A 20,738-nucleotide genomic window follows, 5' to 3' on the forward strand; every position below is an offset into this window, starting at 1 on the left:
GTCAGAGCCAGCAGACACATGCCAAAGAAATTGTGGGATCCTTAAAGTCTCTTACCCATAGAAGCTCCATGTGGAAGTCCATATGCTGAGGCTGTGTGTCGTGTTCATCTACCTTTTGCATGGGGTGAAAACAGGTAAGAAATCAAGCGTTTGTTTTGAATGTTTTTGTCAAATATAACACACTGTGCTTTAGAGAAACATGACTGTGTCTGCCCTCTGCGTTACAGTTTCTGGGTAGGGTTTCTCACTGGCATTATTTATTTCAGCGAAGCAAATTATACTGGTTACATGGATGGAGTCAGTTCTAAGAGTTCCAAATGTAAAACCAGAAGTAGTTTTTTATTATCTTTTCCTCCCTTTGCAAACATTTCTCTTGTATAAGTACTATCCATCTACACTGAAAATGTCATTCGAAATCTTCAGAGAATAATGATTTCTTTTCAGGGGTGTCGTGTACGACCGAGGCGAAGGATGAATTACCATTTATGAACAGTAAGGTCCATTTGATATCCTCACAGCCCTACAAGAATCAACCTATGTAACAATAAACAAATGTACTGCCTTGCGTTAGCATACACACGGGAGCAACTCAAGTTACAGCTCTCTGCTTTGTAGGGAAAACAAACAGGGTTTAAAAAACCAGTATTTTTATAAATACTAACCTGTATTTCATCAGATCCTCTGGAGTAATCTTGGGGTCACATTTTGCTTAGTTTGTTTAATACACTGTAGGCAATGTAGTCACAAGAAGTGGGGAAAAAAGAATTGTGTGAAAAGGCAGGAGAAAACCAGGGAGCTATTGAGGACCAGTTTAAGAGGTGGAGGGCACACTCCCTGTGGAGAAGTGATGGAAATCTTCACCAGCAGTCCTGAGATTCACGGCGCGGTTGTGAAGTCTGCTGAAAGGGGAGAGTTATTGTCGATGGTTTAGAGCAGTCTGTTGAAACACACTGCACAGAGCCCAGGCAATGTGGCAGAGTGCCAGAGAACCTATAGACGGACAGAGAAGCACCTCTGTGTCCCAAGGACCACAGCTGGGACAAGTGACCACTGACCCACTGATGTGAAAAATCTGTTGGAACTTCCCTTTGCAAGAGGACAGACTGGTAGAGGTAAAAAACCTCGGCTGCTATTCTGTTCACACAGACAGCTCAGGACCACAGCCCCAACACCACTGGGGCAAGCCTGTCCATAGGATCAGCATCCAGGACAGACGGAACAAAAAGCTTTCAAACACCATCTCCAAGAAAGGAATGAGAGAGGCCAGGGGAGTGCAGGCCTTAATAGCACTGCCTGGGACTGTTCTTGGGACCACAATACTCCCACCCAGGAGTATATAACTTCAGAACATACATATTCAAAGTGAAAGAGAGTATGTTTAGGTTACATATTAGGAAGGAATTGTTCCCTGGGAGGGTGGAGAGGCCCTGGCACAGGTTTCCCAGAAAAGCTGTGGCTGCCCCATCCCTGGAAGTGTCCAAGGCCAGGTTGGACAGAGCTTGGAGCAACCTGGGAAGATCTCCCTGCCCATGGCAGGAGGTGGGACTGGATGGTCTTTAAGGTCCCTTCCGACCCAAAGCATTCTATGATTCTATCATGATATATATTCAGATATGTAAGTTCAGAGCCAGGCTATTTTGAAGGTGCCTCTCCTGCTGCAATTGCACCTTGGAGGCTGATCTCAAGCTCAAGACCAAAGGTGTCCAGCTCCCAGGCAGGGACATGGATTTCACACATTTTTATGCCCCCTGCTACAGGTGCTGGAACCTCAGAGCCCCTTGCCCAGCAGACTAGTGTTTTGCCCCTATTTTATGTATCAGAAAACTGAGCAGGAGAATGTGAAGTGGCAGAGTCTGTCTAGCAAGCTAATGGCCAAGGCAGGGCCAGGGGTGAGCTAATAGCATGCTGGGTTAATTGCCACATTCATTCACCTTTCCTACAGGGAAAGTTAAGTTAGTTAAGTACAGTGCCAGGCTGTAACTTTCCACCTCACTTTTTCATTTGCAGACTTAATAAGCCACTTACCCCAGTCATCTTGGAGTTTGGTAAGCCATTTCGATAGGAGTCACTGTGCTCATCAGAAGGAAGAGCAAAGCCAGGATAACTGGACATCCTGATGTGTCAGGATGAGGCTGAGATGGGCACCATCCTGCTAGAAAAGAAGCTGCCAGGTTTTCTCCTATAATAATATTACATATTATAATCCTGATCTGACTTTAATAATCAAACCAGAACCAATCCGTGTCAGGTATCAGCAAATGCTGACCAGCTCTTTGAAAGCTCCTCTGAACCAGAAGGTTTGGGCTATTCTAATGACAAACACAGTGCTCCTCTGGGCAAGTCTCAGCACAAGGCAGGAGATACAGAAACAAATTAAGCAATCAGTGCAATCTTGCACCCTATAGAAGTAATTCTTGCCTGGCATTTCTGCCTCTATTACTGCAGCTTCAGTGGTGGTAAAGATGATAAGGAACACTGTATAATACTGCTATACAATAACTAAAACAATGCCTAGTTATTAGTAAAACCAAGATAGCTGTATTTTTTTATGCTGCAGTAGCACCTAGAGGACAGTCGCTGAGTCTCACTGTGCAAGCTGGTGTAGATCAGCAAAAATGTTACCTTTCCTCTGCCAGTTACTCTGAGATCTCCACAAGAGCAGTGTCACAGGAGAACTCTTGCTGCTCTTTCACTGGAGCTTCTTGGCACTGCAAGAATGAGGTGAGAGCAGGCTGGCCAGGAGACAGCCACCAGGTGATGTTTCCTCCTTGGAGCAGGGCCCAGAGCCACACTGCCCCTGGGACCCCTGAGGGAAACATTAGGGAGCCAGAACACCCCCCAATTCAAAGGCTCCTGCTTGCAACCCACATTCACTGGGCCTGGCTGAGGGCTCATTTCCCACCCCTCCTGTCTCACTGTTCATATGGTACCACAGGCTGCATACAGGAAGGACTCCATGGATTTCAGATGTTAAAATTTATGGTAGCAATTTAAAATATTCAGTTGGACTTAACTGCAACATCCTTTTAGCCTATTAACTTTTATTTCTGGAGCTCCTGGGGCTTCTACAGAGTAATTAGTAGAACTATGGCAACTGAGCAGATTGGTTTATGTGCTTGGGCACATAGAATTTATATCACTCTCATGCTCCCACTTTCCAAAGGAGGAGAAAAGGGAAAATGGCTTGTAGAAACTGTGAGAGTTTCATCATTCAGAAGTTAAAATGCACAGAGCATTGGAAATTTGCTAGAGCACAATTAGGTTACAGCTGCAGGTTTTCTAAACTCTTCTACCCACTGCACAGCCTTTTAAGCAACAAAGATCAGGCAGATTCCTCTAGGGATTGCAGCCTGAACAATTGCTGCAGCCTAGGGCATATGTGTGAGAGAAACACTCTCCCCCACAAGGTTCTTCAGTAAGATTAAAACGATTTGGGGGAAAGGACTGTGAGCCAGGAAGAGGCTACTAAACCTGGGAGGGCCTTCATAAGCAGCGTCTGTCTGGAGACAGTTATTCCATTCCCTGCCAATGCCCTGTTGGAGGTTGTACTGGGATCTAAAGGCTCAGCTGGTGCTCTGCTGGAAAAGCAGGGCATAAAGACAGGCTTTCCAAAGGCACAGGCCATCCCATGGAGCAGCACTTACATCCAATTCATTTACTCTGCAGCTGTGTACACAGCACCATCCGTGACATTGCACGCAGCCCAAGGGTGCCCACTCTGCAGTCAGGAACAGCAGGCTGCATCAGCTCACACAAACGAAGCACTGAGCTGCCCCTCACACAGTAAATCCTCTGCAACTTGGCACCTCCAGGCTGGAGGTACAAACCAGCCCCGAGGGCACCTGTTTATCCTCAAGCCTGTCCAGAGCACCTGGGTGTGCTCTCAAACCAGCACAGTAACCATCCCAGGTGTCAGTCACTTCCTCACACTACTGGGATTTCTGGAGAGAGGCCACACCATCTCTCAGCTGCCTGTGGAAGCAGGACTGTGTTTTTTCAGGGAACGCTGCTCCAAGAAGGTGCACTTGCTGTCTTTGTTCCAACATGGCAAGAAAACCTAAGTTCCAAGGTAAGTGCAGTCATGAATATGAGCAGAGGAGATGGGAGAGAAGCGGTCCCAGCTCAGACATCTCACAACACACGTCCCTGCCCCTGTGCAGGGCTGGCAGGTGGAAGCAAATGCACTGGGGCTACACTCCATTTGCCACCCTGTGCTCTTTTCAGATCCCGGGGAGACATGTCCTGCATTCACAGCCCTCGGCTTCGGGAGCGCTTTGATAGGGACAGAGCTGAAGGTGAAGCTGCTGCTCTACACCCGGCAGAACCCAACCTGTGCTGAGGAGCTCCACTCAACAGCCTCCAAGTACCTCACTGTGACCAAGAAAACCACCTTCATTGTCCACGGGTACAGATTCACAGGCTCTGCCCCCATCTGGATCCCCGACCTGGTGCGTCTCCTGCTTTCTGCAGAGGACATGAACATCATCCTCGTGGACTGGAACCAGGGGGCAACAACCCTCATCTACAATTACGCTTCGAGGAAGTGCAAAAGAGTTGCTGAGATTCTGAAGAAACTCATTGATGAAATGTTGGTAAGTTGGACGTTCACACTATGCTATAGTCATTAAGGCACAGTATGTAAAGGGCACAAAGGAAGCATTTAAAACCAGCAGGATGTCCGGGAATAGAAACTCCTAAAAAGGAATACATTAATTTTTGCAGCTATCCTGCAGTGCCAAGTCGTACCCTTGGACTTGGTATTTTGTTGCAATATTCAGTTTACACTCTAAGTCTCTCCATTTCTGGGTACAAAACTCTTCAGACATGTTTTCCCATGCACAGAAACTTTACTTCCACTTTCTGTATGTCCAAAAATCAAATAAAGGGGATTACCTACAGTTCACAGTTCCCCTAAGCTGCTGCACAAGCAATGAAGACACTGGGTCATTAGGATCATGGTGTCTGCTAATGCCTTGCAGGAATCACATGTGGGGCAACTGGAATTTTACTCCTGGGGCCCATGAATGGTTTCTGTCTCCAGTGCCCCAGGAAAATACAGCCAATGCCTGAACTATTTTCATCACAACTCTCAGGTGTGGGCCTCAAACAGGGGCGCTGGCTGCACTGTGAGACTATCAAAGGGGAAATATTTACACAGAGTGGAACGCACCAAGAGAAAATGTGGGAAAAGTAGGGAGGTGCCTTTATGTTCCTCCTGCTGATATTTTTTATGCCTTTCCCATGCCTCAAATATGTGAGCATGAGTAATTTTAAATCTCAGATCGATGGAGCATCCCTTGACTCCATGCACATGATAGGAGTGAGCCTGGGAGCGCACATCTCCGGCTTTGTGGGGCAGATGTTTGGTGGTGCACTTGGAAGAATCACAGGTAAGCCTTCCCCCGTCAGTCCTTTGGCCTCAAGACCGGCACGGCACGAGGCAGTGCCACCCACATGGCTTTGTGTTGCAGGCCTGGACCCAGCGGGGCCCTTGTACCGGGGAACCCCCGCCAGTGAGAGGCTCGACCCCACTGACGCACAGTTTGTCGACGTCATTCATTCTGACACCGACGGTACGTGACATTCCAGCTCCGCAGCTCCATAAGGAAACCCAGGGACTGATGGAGCATGGGAAAGCAGGAGTGTGCTGGGCAGCAGTGACAGGACCCTTGCTCCTTTGGCCCAGGACAGCAGACTCCATCACTGGTGCTGGGAAGGGCTCTGGGGTGCTGTGTTGCCCACACTGTCCTCAGCACTCCCTGGGGAGCTGCTGGTTTATTTGCACTTCAAAACATGCTGCTGGACTACAGCAGTTACAGCCTGGTGGCCCTGAATTACGATGACTTGGGTCCTGTGCAGGAGCTCCTGCAGCACACAGTCCTGCCAGAGCAGTTCCACACTAACATCCCACCCCGGGCTCAGGCTGCATCCCAGCACACAGCATCTCCAAAGCAGGTCCCACAGCTCAGTACCTTGCACAGCAGATCAGTTATCCCCATCCCATGGCTCCCTGCATGATGTTTCCAGCCTCCATCCCACCTCCTCTGAGCTAAACCTTCCACTAGGGTGAATCTGGACACTCCCTCAGCCCTCTCCTTTCCCAGATCCATCAGCCAGGCCAGCAGGGTGATGCCTACCCTCTGCTCTGGTCGCATGGGCACCCTACCCCAAGCACCTGGCTTTCCCACCTCATTGCTTCTCCCAGACCTTCCAAGAAGTCAAACTTAGCACCACAGCAACACCCAGGTTTCACATCCCTTTTCCTCTCCTGCACACAATGACACAAAGCCCTAAATTTTGCACTGTTGCACGCACAGGCTTATTTTTGGTATTTGGTACCATCGCTAAAATGAACCAGCTGGGTCACAACTGCTTGGCCTGCTCCCTAAATGGATGGATGGCATTAATATTCCTGCCCTGCTATTTATTCCCTTTTGTCAGGACTAGGTTACAGAGAAGCACTAGGACATATCGACTTCTACCCCAACGGTGGGACCGACCAGCCAGGCTGTCCACAGACAATATTTTCTGGTAATTAATCCTGCCTTGAACTGCACAAACCCTGATGAAATGTTTCCAATAAGAAAAGGAGGAGAAAGCCAGAGAAACATCATCACTGCTTAGAAAGTACATGAAACCCATATTCTGGGAAAGCCACAGCAGCAACTTCTTCCCAGCACTGATGTGACAGAGGTTTAGCTCATGTGCACTGGGTAGGCATGAGAGACAGGGTGACCTTTCTGTGCCCCTTTCACAGTACAAGTGGGATTAATTTTCTGTGCAAAAAGTCATTAGGTAGATTTGTGCCTTTGTTTTGTGACTGCATTCAGAAAACCAGTGGGAGTATTTTGTTTTTGATTACTATGAACACACAAAAGCCCAAGGACTAGCAGTGGCAAGAACCTGTCCAGAAAATGGGTTCAAGATGAATGAGGAGCAGGCAGGTGGACCAAATCTTGCACCTTCCTTGGCAGTGACTAACAGTGCAGTCTGGAAGATAAAGGCCTTGTCCTGAACCAAAGAAAGTTTTTTTCCTTTCAGCCTGGCATCTGAACTGGTTTGATGAAAGCTGGGTGAAAAAGATACCTCAGAGAAGAAAAGGCAGCTTTGTGAACTCAACCCTTATCATATCTAAGAGAATCTACACAGGAAAACAGCCTGAACCAAAAATCTCTAGAATATGAGGCTTCACTGATTTTTCTGCTCATGCAACAACTCTTTTATTAGTTTGGGCTTTCTAAAGAGTTTTTTTACACCAAAATGGAAAGTCATGTGCTAAACTAAAAGCAATATCCAGCTGTCAGGCCTGAGCTCAGAGAGGAGAGGAAAACACCTGAGATGGAACTGGATTCATATCTGGATCCTCTGGAACTGCAGTAGCCATACTAAAAAAAAAAAAGTTTTTAAAACCAAAAAGACAAAAAAAAAGCAAGCCAGACAGGCAGAGCTGAGTGCAGTCAAAGAGGGAGGACGGTGCCCACTTACTGCTTTGCCATAGCCCAATGTTCCCCAGTGGAATCCACTGGGTTCAGACTGGTCAGGGACTGTCCACAGGTGTGTCCTGTGGGCTTTAATCCTGTTTCCCTGAAGAGTGAGGATGGCTAACAAAATATTTCTTCCCTGTGTATGATTAAGGATTGCAGTATTTTAAATGTGACCACCAGAGGTCTGTTTTCCTGTTCCTGTCCTCCCTGACACAGAGCTGCAACATCACAGCGTATCCCTGCGACTCGTACAGGAGTTACAGGAATGGCAAATGTACCAGCTGTGAAACCTTCTGGCCTATGCCGTGCCCCATCCTAGGTAAGGATCCAGGGAATGTCAGTCCATCCTGAATACAGAGCTGCCTGTCATCACTGTAACTCACTGTGTGATGTTTTGCTAAGGGATCAACACAACATGGTGCTTCGCAAAATCAACTAAGTTATTTCCATTGAGGTTTTTGAAGCCTCTCCTTGGCTTCAAAGAGACCTGAGAAACCTCCCTGTTCTTTGTACCATCACATTACATTGTGATCTAGAACAGAAATTCACAGATAAAGCATCCAGAACTAGAAAAGCCAAAACAAGACTTGGGATCTTTACACTACAGTCAAAAAAACAATGAATTAAAGTCCTTTAGTTGCAGGGTTTGAGGGAGAGGGGCATGTTCTTGCTAAAACAGTATTTTCCAGTAAAGTCCCAGCACCACAAAGCTCTCTGTTCTCTAAAAGGAATGGCAGAGGGGTGAACAAAGGGGATTCTGGACCCACAGAGGCCTGTGGTCCCAGGCTGGCAGCCTGACCTCTCCCAGCCTGGGTGTGACAGCCCAGCTTCAGGCTGCCAGCTCTGGAAGGTTGATGCTAAAACACCTGACACTTCCAGAAAGGAACTGGCAAAGCCAAGGGGATGATTTTCATTCTGCACTGAATTAAATCCTCCTTGACTATGGATAGCAGGTGTGGAAGAAGATCAGTCTCAAAGTACGTGCTGAACAGTAACCAGGCATATTTAGTCCTAAATCTGCGGAGTACAGGAGCTTGTGTCCCGCTGAGACCTGGCAGCTGGCAAACAATACACTATTTCTTAAACACTTGCTTATTTTCAGCCATTTAGTTGCTCATCTACCTGTGCAGTAACTGTGTTTCATTTTCAAACTGTCACCTGCAGGTTATTATGCCCGTGAGTGGAAAAGCTATTTAACACAACAGAGCCATCCAGTGACAAGGATGTTTTTTGATACAGCAGACAAGGAACCATTTTGCAGTAAGTGACTGAGATTTCCGAGATGATTTGTCTTTGTGCATTGTCTCCTTCAGCAGCAGCTGAACAGAGATGGTTTGGTCATAGCCAGCATTTTAGAAACAATGACAGTGGCTGCTGGGCAGAACTGTGTCCAGCTGCAGTTTGCCATGACACTCCTTACCTGCAAACCTGCCCAGTGCTGTGAAAGCCAACTTGCTCACAGTGCTAGGAAACCGGTTGAGAACTTGCAAATTAAATATAAAAGTTCCCAAACTATGTTTCAAAGCAACACCCGATTCTTTTGTGAAAGGAAGAGGTGTGTGGGAATGGTAAGAGACAAAGAGAGGCTGTGCAGGTGAAAAAGCTACCCCTGGAGAAAAGCAAGAGGCACAGGGAAAGGGGGAGAATCAAAGGAAAAAAGGGTGTCACCGAGGTTTCTCCTCATCCCTGTGATCACCAACGTAGCAAGGCATGGGCAGGGATTATGGCCTGAGCTCCAGAGCTGGTCAGTGAGTGAATTCAGACTTACAGATCAAAGAATAGAAAATTGTGCTCCATGACAGATGGTGAGAACAGAAATGGAGGGGTTCAGAGGGGGACAGGAGAAAGAAAAAGAAAGGCAATCTGGAAGTGAAGGGGGAAGGCAGGGTGTTAATGGGGGTGTGCTGAGAGTCATACAGAGAGGCCATCCTGCATGGATAACCCTTTCTGCAGTGCTTTCCTGACACCTCGATGTTTCTGTTAAAAAATCTCTGCCAAGGAGGATATAGAGCAGGGAGGAAAAAGGGATTTTAGAGATAAATTTGAAGGGGTTGTGTCCATCCTCCACCTGCAGCTCCACTCCCAGACAGGCACACAGTGGCTCGACAGCAGAGTGAGCCTGCCAGATCTAACCACACTTGTTCTCTCTCTCCCCTCAGTTTATCACTACTTTGTGGATATTATCACATGGAACAAAGACACCAGGAGAGGCACGCTCAGCATCGTGCTAGCTGATGAGACTGGGAAGAAGGCAGAATCCAAAGTTAATCCGTAAGTCTTACTGATCTGATAATGTGTAAATGTCAAAGAATCACTTGGTACAACTGCAGCTGAGAGGAAGCCAGACATCCTCCTCCATATCCCTGCTGATACCTGCCAGTGCACATGCCTATGGAATTTCCACAGCCTCCCCCAGCACACACCACCCGACAGCCCAGCGCTGTGATTTGGGCCCTTCTCATTCCTTTTAAGGACTGCAGTGGACAATTCCAGCCAGAGGCACAGCTGCCCCTTGGTAAAGCATCTCCCCCTCTCTCCTTCCCCTTCCAAGGAGTGTTCTGTTCCAGCTCCCAGGGCCCAAGACAGCTGGGATGAGCCTGGGCCTGAATATCTCACATCCAAATCAACTTGTTCTGTTCAGAGGGGCAAATTATTGGCTGTAACATGCATTTATGTAACATGCAAATTCCTGATTGATCTAAACACACTTCAGCCAAACAATCCTGCTCAACTAGTTTTCCCAAGTATCTCTTACTTCATATTCCCTCAGCCATATCTGGGATCTGCTTGCACTGGAGCAATCTGCATCGCTCCTGCACCAATAGCAGTGCAGATTTCACGCCTATCTCAAAGTGACTCAGTGTTCAGGTCTGCACAGCCCACCAGGTACAAAGAGCACTTGGGTTCAGTCCACTCAAGATCAATGCAGAATCACAGAGAGGATTCTGGTTTGGGACAAACAACATCAGACCTCTGTGTCCCTACTTCCACCCCAAACAACTGAGCGCCAAAGTGGCTGAGCAGGTTCACACCCGGAGGCCTGAATCCACACCCACTTTCTGTAAATCAGAAACTCATCCCTAGTTGTACCCTCTTCCCCCAGCTCTGCTTCTAATGTTACACTGAATACATTAAACCTGGTGCTATCCCCTGGGGACTCTCTGACACTCTGTCTGCTTTACCTTCAGAGAAGCTGCCACCTTCCAGCAGTACAACCAAATTACTTTGCTCATTGGATTCGACCAGGATCTTGAAAACGTACAGAAAATTTCTTTGACATTTTCTACAGGATCTGTCATTGGCCCAAAATTCAAACTCAGGATTCTCCAAATGAGGTTCCAGTCACTCACAAACCCAGAAAGGTGAGCAGAGCTCTACAAACAAACCATTTCTATTGTTGTGGACTGCAGAGAAGTAAATGAATCTCCCAGATTCCTGGCCTGGATGAGTTTGTGCAGAAGAATTAGATTTGATTTCACATTTAATAATTCTCATACATGTATATTGGGAATAGAATCCCACAGCTTGAACACGGAGGCTGTCTTACCGTATCGAAAACATGTCACTGGTGATGTGACTCTGACATGGTCTGACATCTTAACCTTTGGTCAGGAAAATGACCTTTGAGAAGCTGCCTGGGCCTGAACTCTGGGCTGAAGGGAAATGCCGCTCTCAGGGAAGCAGGGATGCCCAGCCCCAAACACACATTTTACATCCCAGTCAATTTCTACAGGTAGTCAAGCAGTGAGATTCATTTACTCCCAGAATTCCAGCAACTGGGAGCTGCTGGTCACTCTGCCCAAAGCCCTGACTGCTGCCCACCACACCATGACATAGGGTACCTCCTAGGTTGCTGCTGGTGATATTTCTGCAGCTGCTTCAGTCACCTCGTTAGCCTCTGTCTGCTCTGCAGTCCTACCCCTGAGCTTCCCAGATTCCTAGGGCACCTTCAGAGGATGGAATCTCTGCCTGAGCTCAGCAAGCACAGAATCTTGGAGGCTGACTTTGTGTGCAAGAACACTACGTGGACATCAAGCTCCACCATGCTTTAAATTTGGGTTAAAATAAGGGCTGCATATCACAGAGTGAGGAGGGTGAAGCAAAAATATTCAGGACTTTTAACACATCAAGTAATCAGTCACTGCCCGGGAAGGGATGCCTTGCCCTCACTCCTCCCCTCTTCAGGGCTAATGCTCATGTTTTCTCAGTGAAAGCTTAAGTATTTCCTCTGTTTCTCGTCTGGACGAGCTCCAGGCCAGATCAATGCCTGGTCCCAGCTCAGAGCAGCGGCAAAATTCCTCACGCTGGGAGCAGCAAAGCAGCAGGACCAGGCAGGTGAGCTGGAAGGACCACCTTTTTAGGTGGACGCAGAGGTGTGGATTGGTTTAACGAGAACCAGAGATCTGCAGGCAACGCCTGTTTGCTGGGGCTTTTTGCATTCTGTTTTTCTCACAAGCAAAAGATAATGTAGAACAGAAAAGAAAAATGCTCAAGGTATCCCTGGCCTTGCTAAGGCTTACAGCCAACCTCACTCACTTTAGGTGGACTCAGAGATAGTTCTCCCGAGAACACGAGTTATTTTACATATGCCCCCAGCACACGGCGAGACTCACTGGAGGATGACAGGAAAAAAGCGCCTTTTTTCACTTTTGGCCCGTGTTTTCACACAGACCCCAGTTGTGCCGATACGATTTCGTGCTGACGGAGAACACCCAGAGAACCTTCAAGCCCATCCCGTGCTGAAGCAGGACGGAGCTCCGAGGACGCCGTGTCTGGGCGGGGAGGGACATTTCACAGCCGTGCGGGGACTCACCTGGCGGTCCCGGGGCGCCTCCCGTGCGGACCGGGCAGCGGGACCCGCTCTCCACACAGGGCGTACAAAGGGGCTTTGGGAGTGACAATAAAACACGGCACTCGCGTGGGTTTAAAGCGCGTGTTTAAAGTGTATCCACGCTGAGCTAGCGGGGTCCCTCTGAACCCTCACATATCACCTCAGGGCCGGCCCCGCCCCCCATCCCCGCCCTCAGGAAGTCCCCGCCCTCAGGATGTCCCCGCCCCCGCCCCCCGGGCGGCCCCGCCCCGCGCCTGCGCGCCCCACTCGGGGGTCTGAGGGCCGGCAGGGCCGGGCCGGAGCGGCGGCCTGGATCCGGGATGTGGCGGCGCCCAGCCGGGCTCCTGCTCGTCTTCGCGGCCGCGACGGCCGCGCTGTGGCTGCTGTCGGTGCGGCTGAGCGCGGGGCAGACGCGCAGGTGGGTGCGAGGTGCCGGGGCTGCTCCTGTGTCCCTCTATCCCCCGCCCTTCCCCGGCACTGCCCGTGTCTCTCCCTCCTCAGGGCGCTGCGGTTCCCGGCGGACCTGGAGGAGCTGCGGGATCTGGCCGAGGCGTTGCGAGACTACGAGCGGCAGCACCGGGGCGCGGCGCTGGCGCTGTTCTGCGGCGCTTACCTGTACAAGCAGAGCTTCGCCATCCCCGGCTCCAGCCTCCTGGTACGGGCACGGGGGGCAAAGGGCGAGGCCGGCGAGCCACGGCTCGGTCAGGAGAGGCCAGAGGGACCGGCCCGGCCCTGCAGCCGGTGAGGAATAACCCCCAACCCAGGTTGGGGGCTGCCCTGCCGGAGAGCAGCTCTGCGGGGAAGGACCTGGGGAGTGTTGGTGGGTGACAAGCTGGCTTTGAGCCGGCAGCGTGCCCTGGGGGCCAGGAAGGGACAGTGGGATCCTGGGGGGCATCGGGAAGAGTGTAGCCGGCAGATTGGGGAGCTCATCCTGACCTTCTGCCCTAGCGAGCACTCCAGAGGGCACCTCTAGAGTGCTGTATCCTGTCTGGGCTCCTCAGGCCAAGAGAGACATGGAGCTACTAGAGAGGGTCTAGTGGAGGCCACAAAGATGATGAGGGATCTGGACCATCTCTCTTTTGAGTGGAAACTGCAGGAGCTGGGCCTGTTTAGTCTGGAGAAGACTGAGAGGGGATCTCAGTAATTCATATAAATATCTCCGAGGTGGGTACCAAGAGGACAGTGCCAGGTTCTTTTCAATGGTGCACAGTGACAGGACAAGGACCAGTGGCCATAAAATAAAACACAAGAAGTTCCACTTTAACATGAAGCAGGAGGGTAGCAGAGCACTGGAACAGCTGCCCAGGGAGGGCACAGAGTCTCCCCCTCTGGACACATTCCAAACCCACTTGGACACATTCCTGTGTCACCTGCTCCAGGTGACCCTGCCTAGGCAGAGGGGGTTGGACTGGATGATCTCCAGAGGTCCCTTCCAACGCTGACTATTCTGTGACACAGTGTCCCCTGGGCCCTGTTGTTCCCACAGAATGTCCTGGCTGGAGCTCTCTTCGGGCCATGGACAGGGCTGGTGCTGTGCTCGGTCCTCACGTCGGTGGGAGCCACCCTGTGCTACCTGCTCTCTGCTGCCTTCGGCAAGCAGCTCGTCGTCCACTACTTCCCTGAGAAAGTGGCTCTGCTGCAAGGGAAGGTAAGAACTGGTGCTTCTGCAGACACCCAGGATGTCCCTGGGTCAGGCTGCTTTTGGGATGGCTTAGTAAAAACGAATGTGTGCAGGGGATGCATCAGGTCTGCTGAGGGCACCGGCTGCTCTCTTGAGGCAAACCTGTTTGCAGAGGGGCTGTGGGGAAAATCCCAGATCCCAAAGAAAATCTGAAGTAAGACAAAGGATTGATTGCGAGTCCCTGTTCTCCAGAACTGCCTCTACCCATCCTGTGCTGAGTTGTACAGCTGGAGGGGATTCTGTTATTGCCTTCCTGATCTCTCAGGTGAGATCCCATTTCCATCACTTCCTTGGAAAGGGCTGGCTCACCCCTACACTCCCACACACACATAACACTGCTGCTTTTCATCAGCTCTGGACTGATGTGGCAGAAGTATCGTAGCCTTTCCAGTGTTACTGCTGTCTGAGGAGCAGAAATGATGTGGAATGTATCTCTTGGCAGGTAGAAGAGAACAGGAGCTGCTTATTTTTCTTTTTGTTGTTCCTGAGGCTGTTCCCCATGACGCCAAACTGGTTTCTGAACCTCTCGGCTCCCATTTTAAACATCCCTGTGTCCCAGTTCTTCTTGTCCGTGCTCATTGGTAAGGCCTGGGGACACAGTCTGAGGGGACAGTGTGACACTGCTGCTCGTCATCGCTGAGCCCAGGGAAGGCAGAGCAGCAGGACTCTGCCCCATTTAACCATTTGCCTCTGTGCTGCCCTGAGGTCTCAGAGCATTTTGCAAATATGTGTGTCCCCAAATGCTGCAAATCTTCATTTACACCCTATTCATTCTAAGCACAGACCCTTGTGTCTGTGTAACGGCCATAAACTAAACCACAGTGAGTTCCACCCAACATGAGAAAGAACTTCTTTCTACGGACGGTGGCAGAGCACTGGAATAGGGTGCTCAGGCAGGGTGTGGAGTCTCCCTCTCTGGAGACATTCCAAACCCACCTGGATGTCTTCCTGTGTCACATGCTTGAGGTGACCCTGCCTTGGCAGGGGAGGGGGGAGGGAGGGGGTGGACTAGATGATCTCCAGAAGTCCCTTCCAATCCCAACTATTCTGTGATTTTGTGTGTGGCCTTGGACATATTTGAGCTAATTTTCCTGGGGGGGGATACTAATAGCTTTTTTCTGCTCTGATTGTTTCAGGCCTTACACCATATAATTTCATCTGTGTGCAGACAGGGGCCATTCTGTCCCAGATCACCTCTCTGGATGCCATTTTCTCCTGGGACACGCTTCTCAAACTGCTGGCAATGGCCATGGTAGCGCTGATACCAGGGACCCTCATCAAGAGATACAGCAAGAAGCACCTGAAGCTGGATGGGGACAAGCAGACTCAGACACTCAACGGCAAAAAGAAGTTGTGATGGTTCAGGTGCCCCAGTGCTGGGGTAAAAGCTAGGGGTCTCTGCAGGGCTTATATTCTGCATGCTCTGTGCCTCCAAGGACAGTGGCAGTTTTTAATTGTCCTCCTCATCTCAGAGGAGTTGTAAGATTCTTATTTTTAATGAATGTTTACCTGTGCATGTATCTGCACGGAGAGAGCGATACAGGGGCTTTGTGAACAGTTGGTTAATGTGCCTGTTTCGTTTAAATCATCCCCTGTGTGCCTGAGGGGGTGCCCAGCCCACTGCCATGGGGACAAAAGGAGTGCTGGCATTCTGTGAGGAAGGCAAACCAGAACCCCTTAACCCTGCCCAGCATGGAGGCCAAACACTGCCCTGGAGGCAGGCCCTGCTCCCTCCAACCCCAGACTAATTTAGTATTTTTTGCCTAAAATGACAGATGGTGCTGTTGGGTGCAGTAGCACAAGCCCCAAGGTGATAAAATAATGATGTTTCAAGGTGCAGCTGTTGAAGACTATTCTTTGATTCCAGTGTTAAACCAGCACACCCTGCAACAAAATGCTCAGGATTTGGGCTGCCTGTGTGTACCAGTCGTGTCAGAACACACAAGATTGCTTCCCCAGTCTGTCAGTGGCTGCTGCTCTCCATAAAGACTAAAGGGAAGAACAACAAGAGTGGGTGTGTCTGGCTGACAGGGATTTGTCCTTGAGAAGCACTTTGAAACCTACATATTTGCTCCTGTATAACTAGAAGGTTTCCAAATAAACAAGTGGGTTCTTGTCCCAGTTGCTGGAGAACATAGAATGCAGGATGGTTTGGGGTAGAGGGGATCTTAAAGATTATCTCATTCTACCCCCCTGCTAAGGGCAGGGACACCTTCCACTAGCCCAGGTTGCTCCAAGCCCCATCCAACCTGGCCTCTGGCACTTCCAGGGGTGGGGCAGCCACAACTTCTCTGGGCAACGTGTGCCAGGCCCTCATCCCCCAGGGATTATACTCTGGTCTTGGGGTTTTGGTATTTGCATCTCCTTGTGCTGCTCTCCCTGAGTTTGCCCTCCTCTTGGAGGATAAAGTAACCTTCCTGCTGTGGAAGGGGGCAGATGGGAGACCCCAGACGTTATCCCAAAGTCCATAAGAACACGTTCCCAGATCACCAGACCAGCCCGCAGCATTGAAGTACACTGGCTTTTTATTCCATGCATTGTTTGCTTTGATAGTCATTCTTGTTTCCATCACTGTACACTGGTCAATACAAAAAAAATCAAGTTTGTCTCAGGAATCCACAGAGCAGGGAGGAGGGGATGAACACTACTGGACAGGGCCAAGATGAAATGGGTACTTAACACGACAGTGGGGAGGGCAACATTCAGCTCTGGGAGAAAATCTAGGCTAGTGTTCAGGAGCTGTCAGCAGCCATGAGAACTGGATCAGGGAACTTGGGGTGCTGGAAAGGGAACCCACGGGTTACTCCTGCCCTGCAAGCGCGGTGTTACTACGAGGAGGAAGCAGGTCCACTACACCTCCCAGACCCTGCTGGGAGAGAAAGTGTGAGGAGCCGCAGCACAGGCGCCCGTACAGTGACGTGGAGGTCACATCTGTGCCATTCCAGGGAGGTTCCATTAAGGAAATCCCACCTAATGCCCTGCAGAACAGACAGTGACCATCCCGGGAACGTGGGCGGTGCTGAGACAGCCCTGCCGCGCACAGCTGAGCACACGAGATGCGTGTGCAGGGGGAGGCTGGAGTGGCACCTCCACGGACTCAGGTGAGGGGGGCTGCCCTAGTGCCATTTCCAGAGGGATGCTGTGTTGGAGGCAGCAGGTAAGGAGTGACACTGGACCATAACAATGCAATAACTCAGGCCTGTGAGGAAACTGGAGCTAAATGTGGCAGCCTGGAGGGTTCAGCTCTGCTTGTCCAGGCTGCAGAAGAGGCCAGCACATCCCCAGGAAACGACGGGGAGGGATCAGCACACACCCAGGACAGCAGGCCCAGAAGGGTCCCAAAATCCCACATCCCAAAGCTTCTCTGTGAGCCCAGAGGAACTTCATCCCATGGTGGAACCTAAGCAGAGACCACAGGTAGCCAAAACACTCTGGGATCTGTTTGTCTGGGACTGAATCGTCACAGGCTGGAGGCCCTGCAGAGACTGACAGGCCTAAGCCAGAGGCAGCTCTGCTTTGGGGCTCTGTTGTGTGGGGCTGCCCAAGGACACCAGGCTCAGGGAGCCTGCCAGCTCTGAGCAGTCTCCCCAGGGGCACAGGCCTTCCATCCTCTGCTGGGGGACACCCGATGGCAGTTCTCAACCTCTCTTTACACCATAGTATGTTACACGCACACAGTTCTCCCACTGCAACATTCCCACCCCTCAGCCTCCAGCCTCCTGAGTAACCATCTGCACCACCTCTGCCACACCAAATCCCTCTCACACCAATCACCTCACAGCAAAGCCATCTCTGGCCCTGCCACCTCCTCCTGCCACTGGCCCGGAGACAGAGAACAACTGGGAGGAGAAACAAGGGGGGGAAGGGAGAGGAAACAAGAAAGGAGCCAGGAAAGAGCTTCACTCCCCAGGGCATTGTGCTCCCCCCAGAGCCAGCCTTGCTGCTGAGGGGGGGGTGAGCAGGTCACTCTCTCCAGCAGCGTGTTTGGTCCTGCCAGGGTGATCCACCATATGGATCCACCGCTGGCCACCCTGATCTCGTACCCACTGCCTGGAGCAAAGTCCTTTGGGATGCTTTTGCCAGGGGATCCCATCAGAGTTACTCATTTTGTGGTCAGTTCAAAAGCCACTCGCTCCCTGATCACCGCTCCCACCAGTTCAGGGGCTGCCAACTACCAGCAACGTGAGCAAACTGCCCACAAGGAACCTCATACAGGGCTGACTGCAGCCATCCATCCCTCTCTGTGCTCTCTCCTGGAGTAACAGCATCCCTGGAAATCACAAGAGGCAGCAACTCCTGACAGCCACTGAGCCCAGCTCTGCTCCCACCCCCCCGGTGACCAGGGAGAAGGTAACATCACACAAACAGATTACAATTGTGCTAGCGGTGAAGCCAACCTTCTGATCTACAGAAATGATAATAAATAATAAAATAACATCATAACTTAAGATCTGTCTGTAGTCCAGCTACAAAAATTTAAAAATATGGGATAATTTAACTCATACAATACTGCTCTCTGTATAGGTAAGACATTTTCCTTCACTGTGCCATGAGGCTATAAATTACCACAGTTAAATTCAAACCAATATTTTAACATAAAATGTAAACAAACAAAGCAACAGAAGTACCTGTCCATGGTCCATTCCTGCCATTCACCTCAGGCTGGCTGTGCCAGCACGCTGAGAAGGGCAGAGGGAGAGCTCTTGCAGGGGGGACATTACCTAAGGAAGGGGGGGGAACGTGCTCTATCATTTTGTTCTCTTTCAACATCGTTAGAAGAGTAGTGTTTGAAGGGAAGGCACTATGAGTTCTATCAGAAAAAAAATTTTTCTCATCTGCCAATGCCTCGGCCTGTCACATACCAGTACTATCCTCACTTTCACCTGCAGAGTTTCAGCTTGGAGGAGAAACAGAGGCCTCGGGGCACACCCGAGACACAGCTGTGCCACAGCCACTGTCAAATTCCCTGTGCAACCTGTTTTGCACAAAGCCTGACGTGAAGGGCAGGCAGCTGCTAATGCTTCCAAGAATGTACAGTGAATCAGGAGACAGAGCGGGGCTGATGCTCTGAGCCAGGCCAGTGAATCCCAGTCTTCCCCCTCAACCACACAGCTCTCTGCTGGTTATCAATGCTGCTGTAGGTGAGAGGCTGCTTCTCCCAGTCCAGTCCAGGCATCTCCAGTGTCCTCCCCAGAAGGGCTCAGGCTCTGAGAAATGTGCTTTCCATGCTTTGCAAGTCCTTGCTTTGCCAACACTGATTGGATTGATTTCTTTGACTGACTGAAACAGACAGGAGGTAAGAGGAGGAAGTAAACTGGGAAATGGCACACTGCATCTGAAAGAGGTCTCCCTGCTCAACTGGAGGTCGACACTGCCACAGTGAAGCAAGGACGGTGTTAACAAGTGCTCTGATACCAATTCTCAAGAGGATGAGGTTAGAGTACATTTGCAGGATCTCACAACAAAATGCTGATTAAAAAAAGAAACTAAAAATCCTTAAAATAAAACCCACTATTACATTCCTGGGGATGTATTGACTCAGAAGACCCTGGATGTTAGCACCTCAGTACCAGTTTGCTCCAGGAACATGTCCACCTTCTGATTAAAAATGACCCAGCTGGTTATACTGAAAATGCTTTGTTCATAGGTCACCCTACAGTCAGGTTGTTTTCTGCTTTTCCTCTTTTGATAAGACTGAGTGGTTTAGTTTTCTTGATCTGTTCTCCAATCTTCAGGGCCACAAGGCCTGGTCCCCTGTGCAAGCAGCAAGAGAATCCCCTGCATCTGTACACAAAGCTGTCCAGGCAGGACTCCCAGGATGTTTCTCTGTAGTGTGCTTGCTTTCTGAACTTTTTTTTTTTTGCAACAAGTCTGTATGTCTATAAATACAATCCACTCTTTACAGTAAAAAGTGTTAAAATGTCAAAAAAATAAATATCCATGTTACAGTAACTAGATTATTCAATAAAATACATCCCTGCCATTCTTGATTGAAATGCTCAAAGAGAATTAATTTCATTTGGACATTTTCCAGAGATTCGGGTTATTGCAAATCACTCCTGGGGTGGGAAGGAGAAGCATCTTCTCTTCCTGTAAAGTGTGATGAAGGGGAATGAAGTGGAATCTCAGGGAAATCAAAATGCCAGTATCAGGAAGCTTTGGGGGAGATCTGTATTACCAAGTAGCAGAGCTGCAGGGCTTATTGGTCCTGACTGTGGCATCAGAACACTCCCCTTCAGAAGAGTCACAGTCTGATTCTCCAAACTGTGGTGGGTTCTGCAAAGCAAAAGGAAAGGGGGAGACTTGAGCTACATTCCTGTACTGCACATCACCCACACCAGCCCAGCATGTAAGAGCAGCCAGGCAAAGGAGGAGACTGGCACACAGGAGATGGCACAGAACACAACTGCCCTACCACAGGTCACTCATCTGCCCTCAACGACGGGACAGCAGAGGAACACCCAGGCAGAGCACTACCAAACAGAGAGTTGGGAGGAGATGGTGCAGCAGGCTCTGCCCCACCCCTCCCAAACACTTCAAATGCAGTAAAAGGGAGAAAATCATTCCAGCTTTGTCAGCAAGGCTGCCGATGGATATGTCTGAGGCAGTTTATACTCACTCCATTTCATTATCTATTTTTATCTCACTTAATGCAACTGCAAATCTCGTGGCCTCCCAAAATCACAGTCATCCTGACCAGTACATTATGTTCAGCCTTGTTTGTGCGACTTTCCCCCACCTA

General features: G+C 49.9%; 3 protein-coding genes across 9 annotated transcripts in view; 2 read left to right on the forward strand and 1 right to left on the reverse strand.

Annotated features, from left to right (window-relative positions):
• The first annotated feature begins 82 nt into the window (after positions 1 to 82).
• LIPH (lipase H) lies at positions 83 to 12,426 on the forward strand. 4 transcript variants are annotated; one of them, XM_027878299.1, is made up of 10 exons: positions 83 to 134; positions 4,225 to 4,592; positions 5,282 to 5,390; positions 5,472 to 5,573; positions 6,442 to 6,531; positions 7,636 to 7,803; positions 8,649 to 8,744; positions 9,644 to 9,755; positions 10,673 to 10,846; positions 12,155 to 12,426. In XM_027878299.1, exons 1-10 carry the CDS (start codon positions 83 to 85, stop codon positions 12,225 to 12,227), a joined length of 1,344 nt encoding a protein of 447 aa, XP_027734100.1. In that variant the 3' UTR covers positions 12,228 to 12,426. The 4 variants fall into 4 exon arrangements, with proteins under 4 accessions (XP_027734100.1, XP_027734098.1, XP_027734097.1 ...); XM_027878297.1 differs by lacking the exon at positions 83 to 134 and having other exon boundaries at positions 4,037 to 4,592; XM_027878296.1 differs by lacking the exon at positions 83 to 134 and having other exon boundaries at positions 4,037 to 4,592; positions 5,282 to 5,573.
• Positions 12,427 to 12,604: 178 nt separating this feature from the next.
• On the forward strand, positions 12,605 to 16,126 carry TMEM41A (transmembrane protein 41A). 2 transcript variants are annotated; one of them, XM_027878305.1, is made up of 5 exons: positions 12,605 to 12,733; positions 12,817 to 12,970; positions 13,802 to 13,963; positions 14,439 to 14,577; positions 15,133 to 16,126. In XM_027878305.1, exons 1-5 carry the CDS (start codon positions 12,636 to 12,638, stop codon positions 15,351 to 15,353), a joined length of 774 nt encoding a protein of 257 aa, XP_027734106.1. In that variant the 5' UTR covers positions 12,605 to 12,635; the 3' UTR covers positions 15,354 to 16,126. The 2 variants fall into 2 exon arrangements, with proteins under 2 accessions (XP_027734106.1, XP_027734107.1); XM_027878306.1 differs by lacking the exon at positions 14,439 to 14,577 and having other exon boundaries at positions 12,619 to 12,733.
• A 377-nt stretch (positions 16,127 to 16,503) lies between these two features.
• MAP3K13 (mitogen-activated protein kinase kinase kinase 13) overlaps positions 16,504 to 20,738 on the reverse strand; it is a 73,976-nt gene continuing 69,741 nt past the window's right edge. For 2 of the 3 annotated variants that reach the window (XM_027878303.1, XM_027878302.1), the window contains 2 exons: positions 20,175 to 20,272; positions 16,504 to 20,086 (listed from right to left, as the gene is read on the reverse strand). In XM_027878303.1, the coding sequence (XP_027734104.1) occupies positions 20,050 to 20,086; positions 20,175 to 20,272 (135 nt within the window). In that variant the 3' untranslated portion in view covers positions 16,504 to 20,049. Of the gene's footprint in view, positions 20,273 to 20,738 lie in introns of all 3 variants that reach the window. The other variant, XM_027878304.1, reaches the window with a different exon arrangement.

Source organism: Empidonax traillii, unplaced genomic scaffold (assembly GCF_003031625.1).
Source record: "Empidonax traillii isolate 1590-97213 ecotype Southwest subspecies unplaced genomic scaffold, ASM303162v1 scaffold40:size2234952, whole genome shotgun sequence".
Classification (NCBI taxonomy): Eukaryota; Metazoa; Chordata; class Aves; order Passeriformes; family Tyrannidae; genus Empidonax; species Empidonax traillii.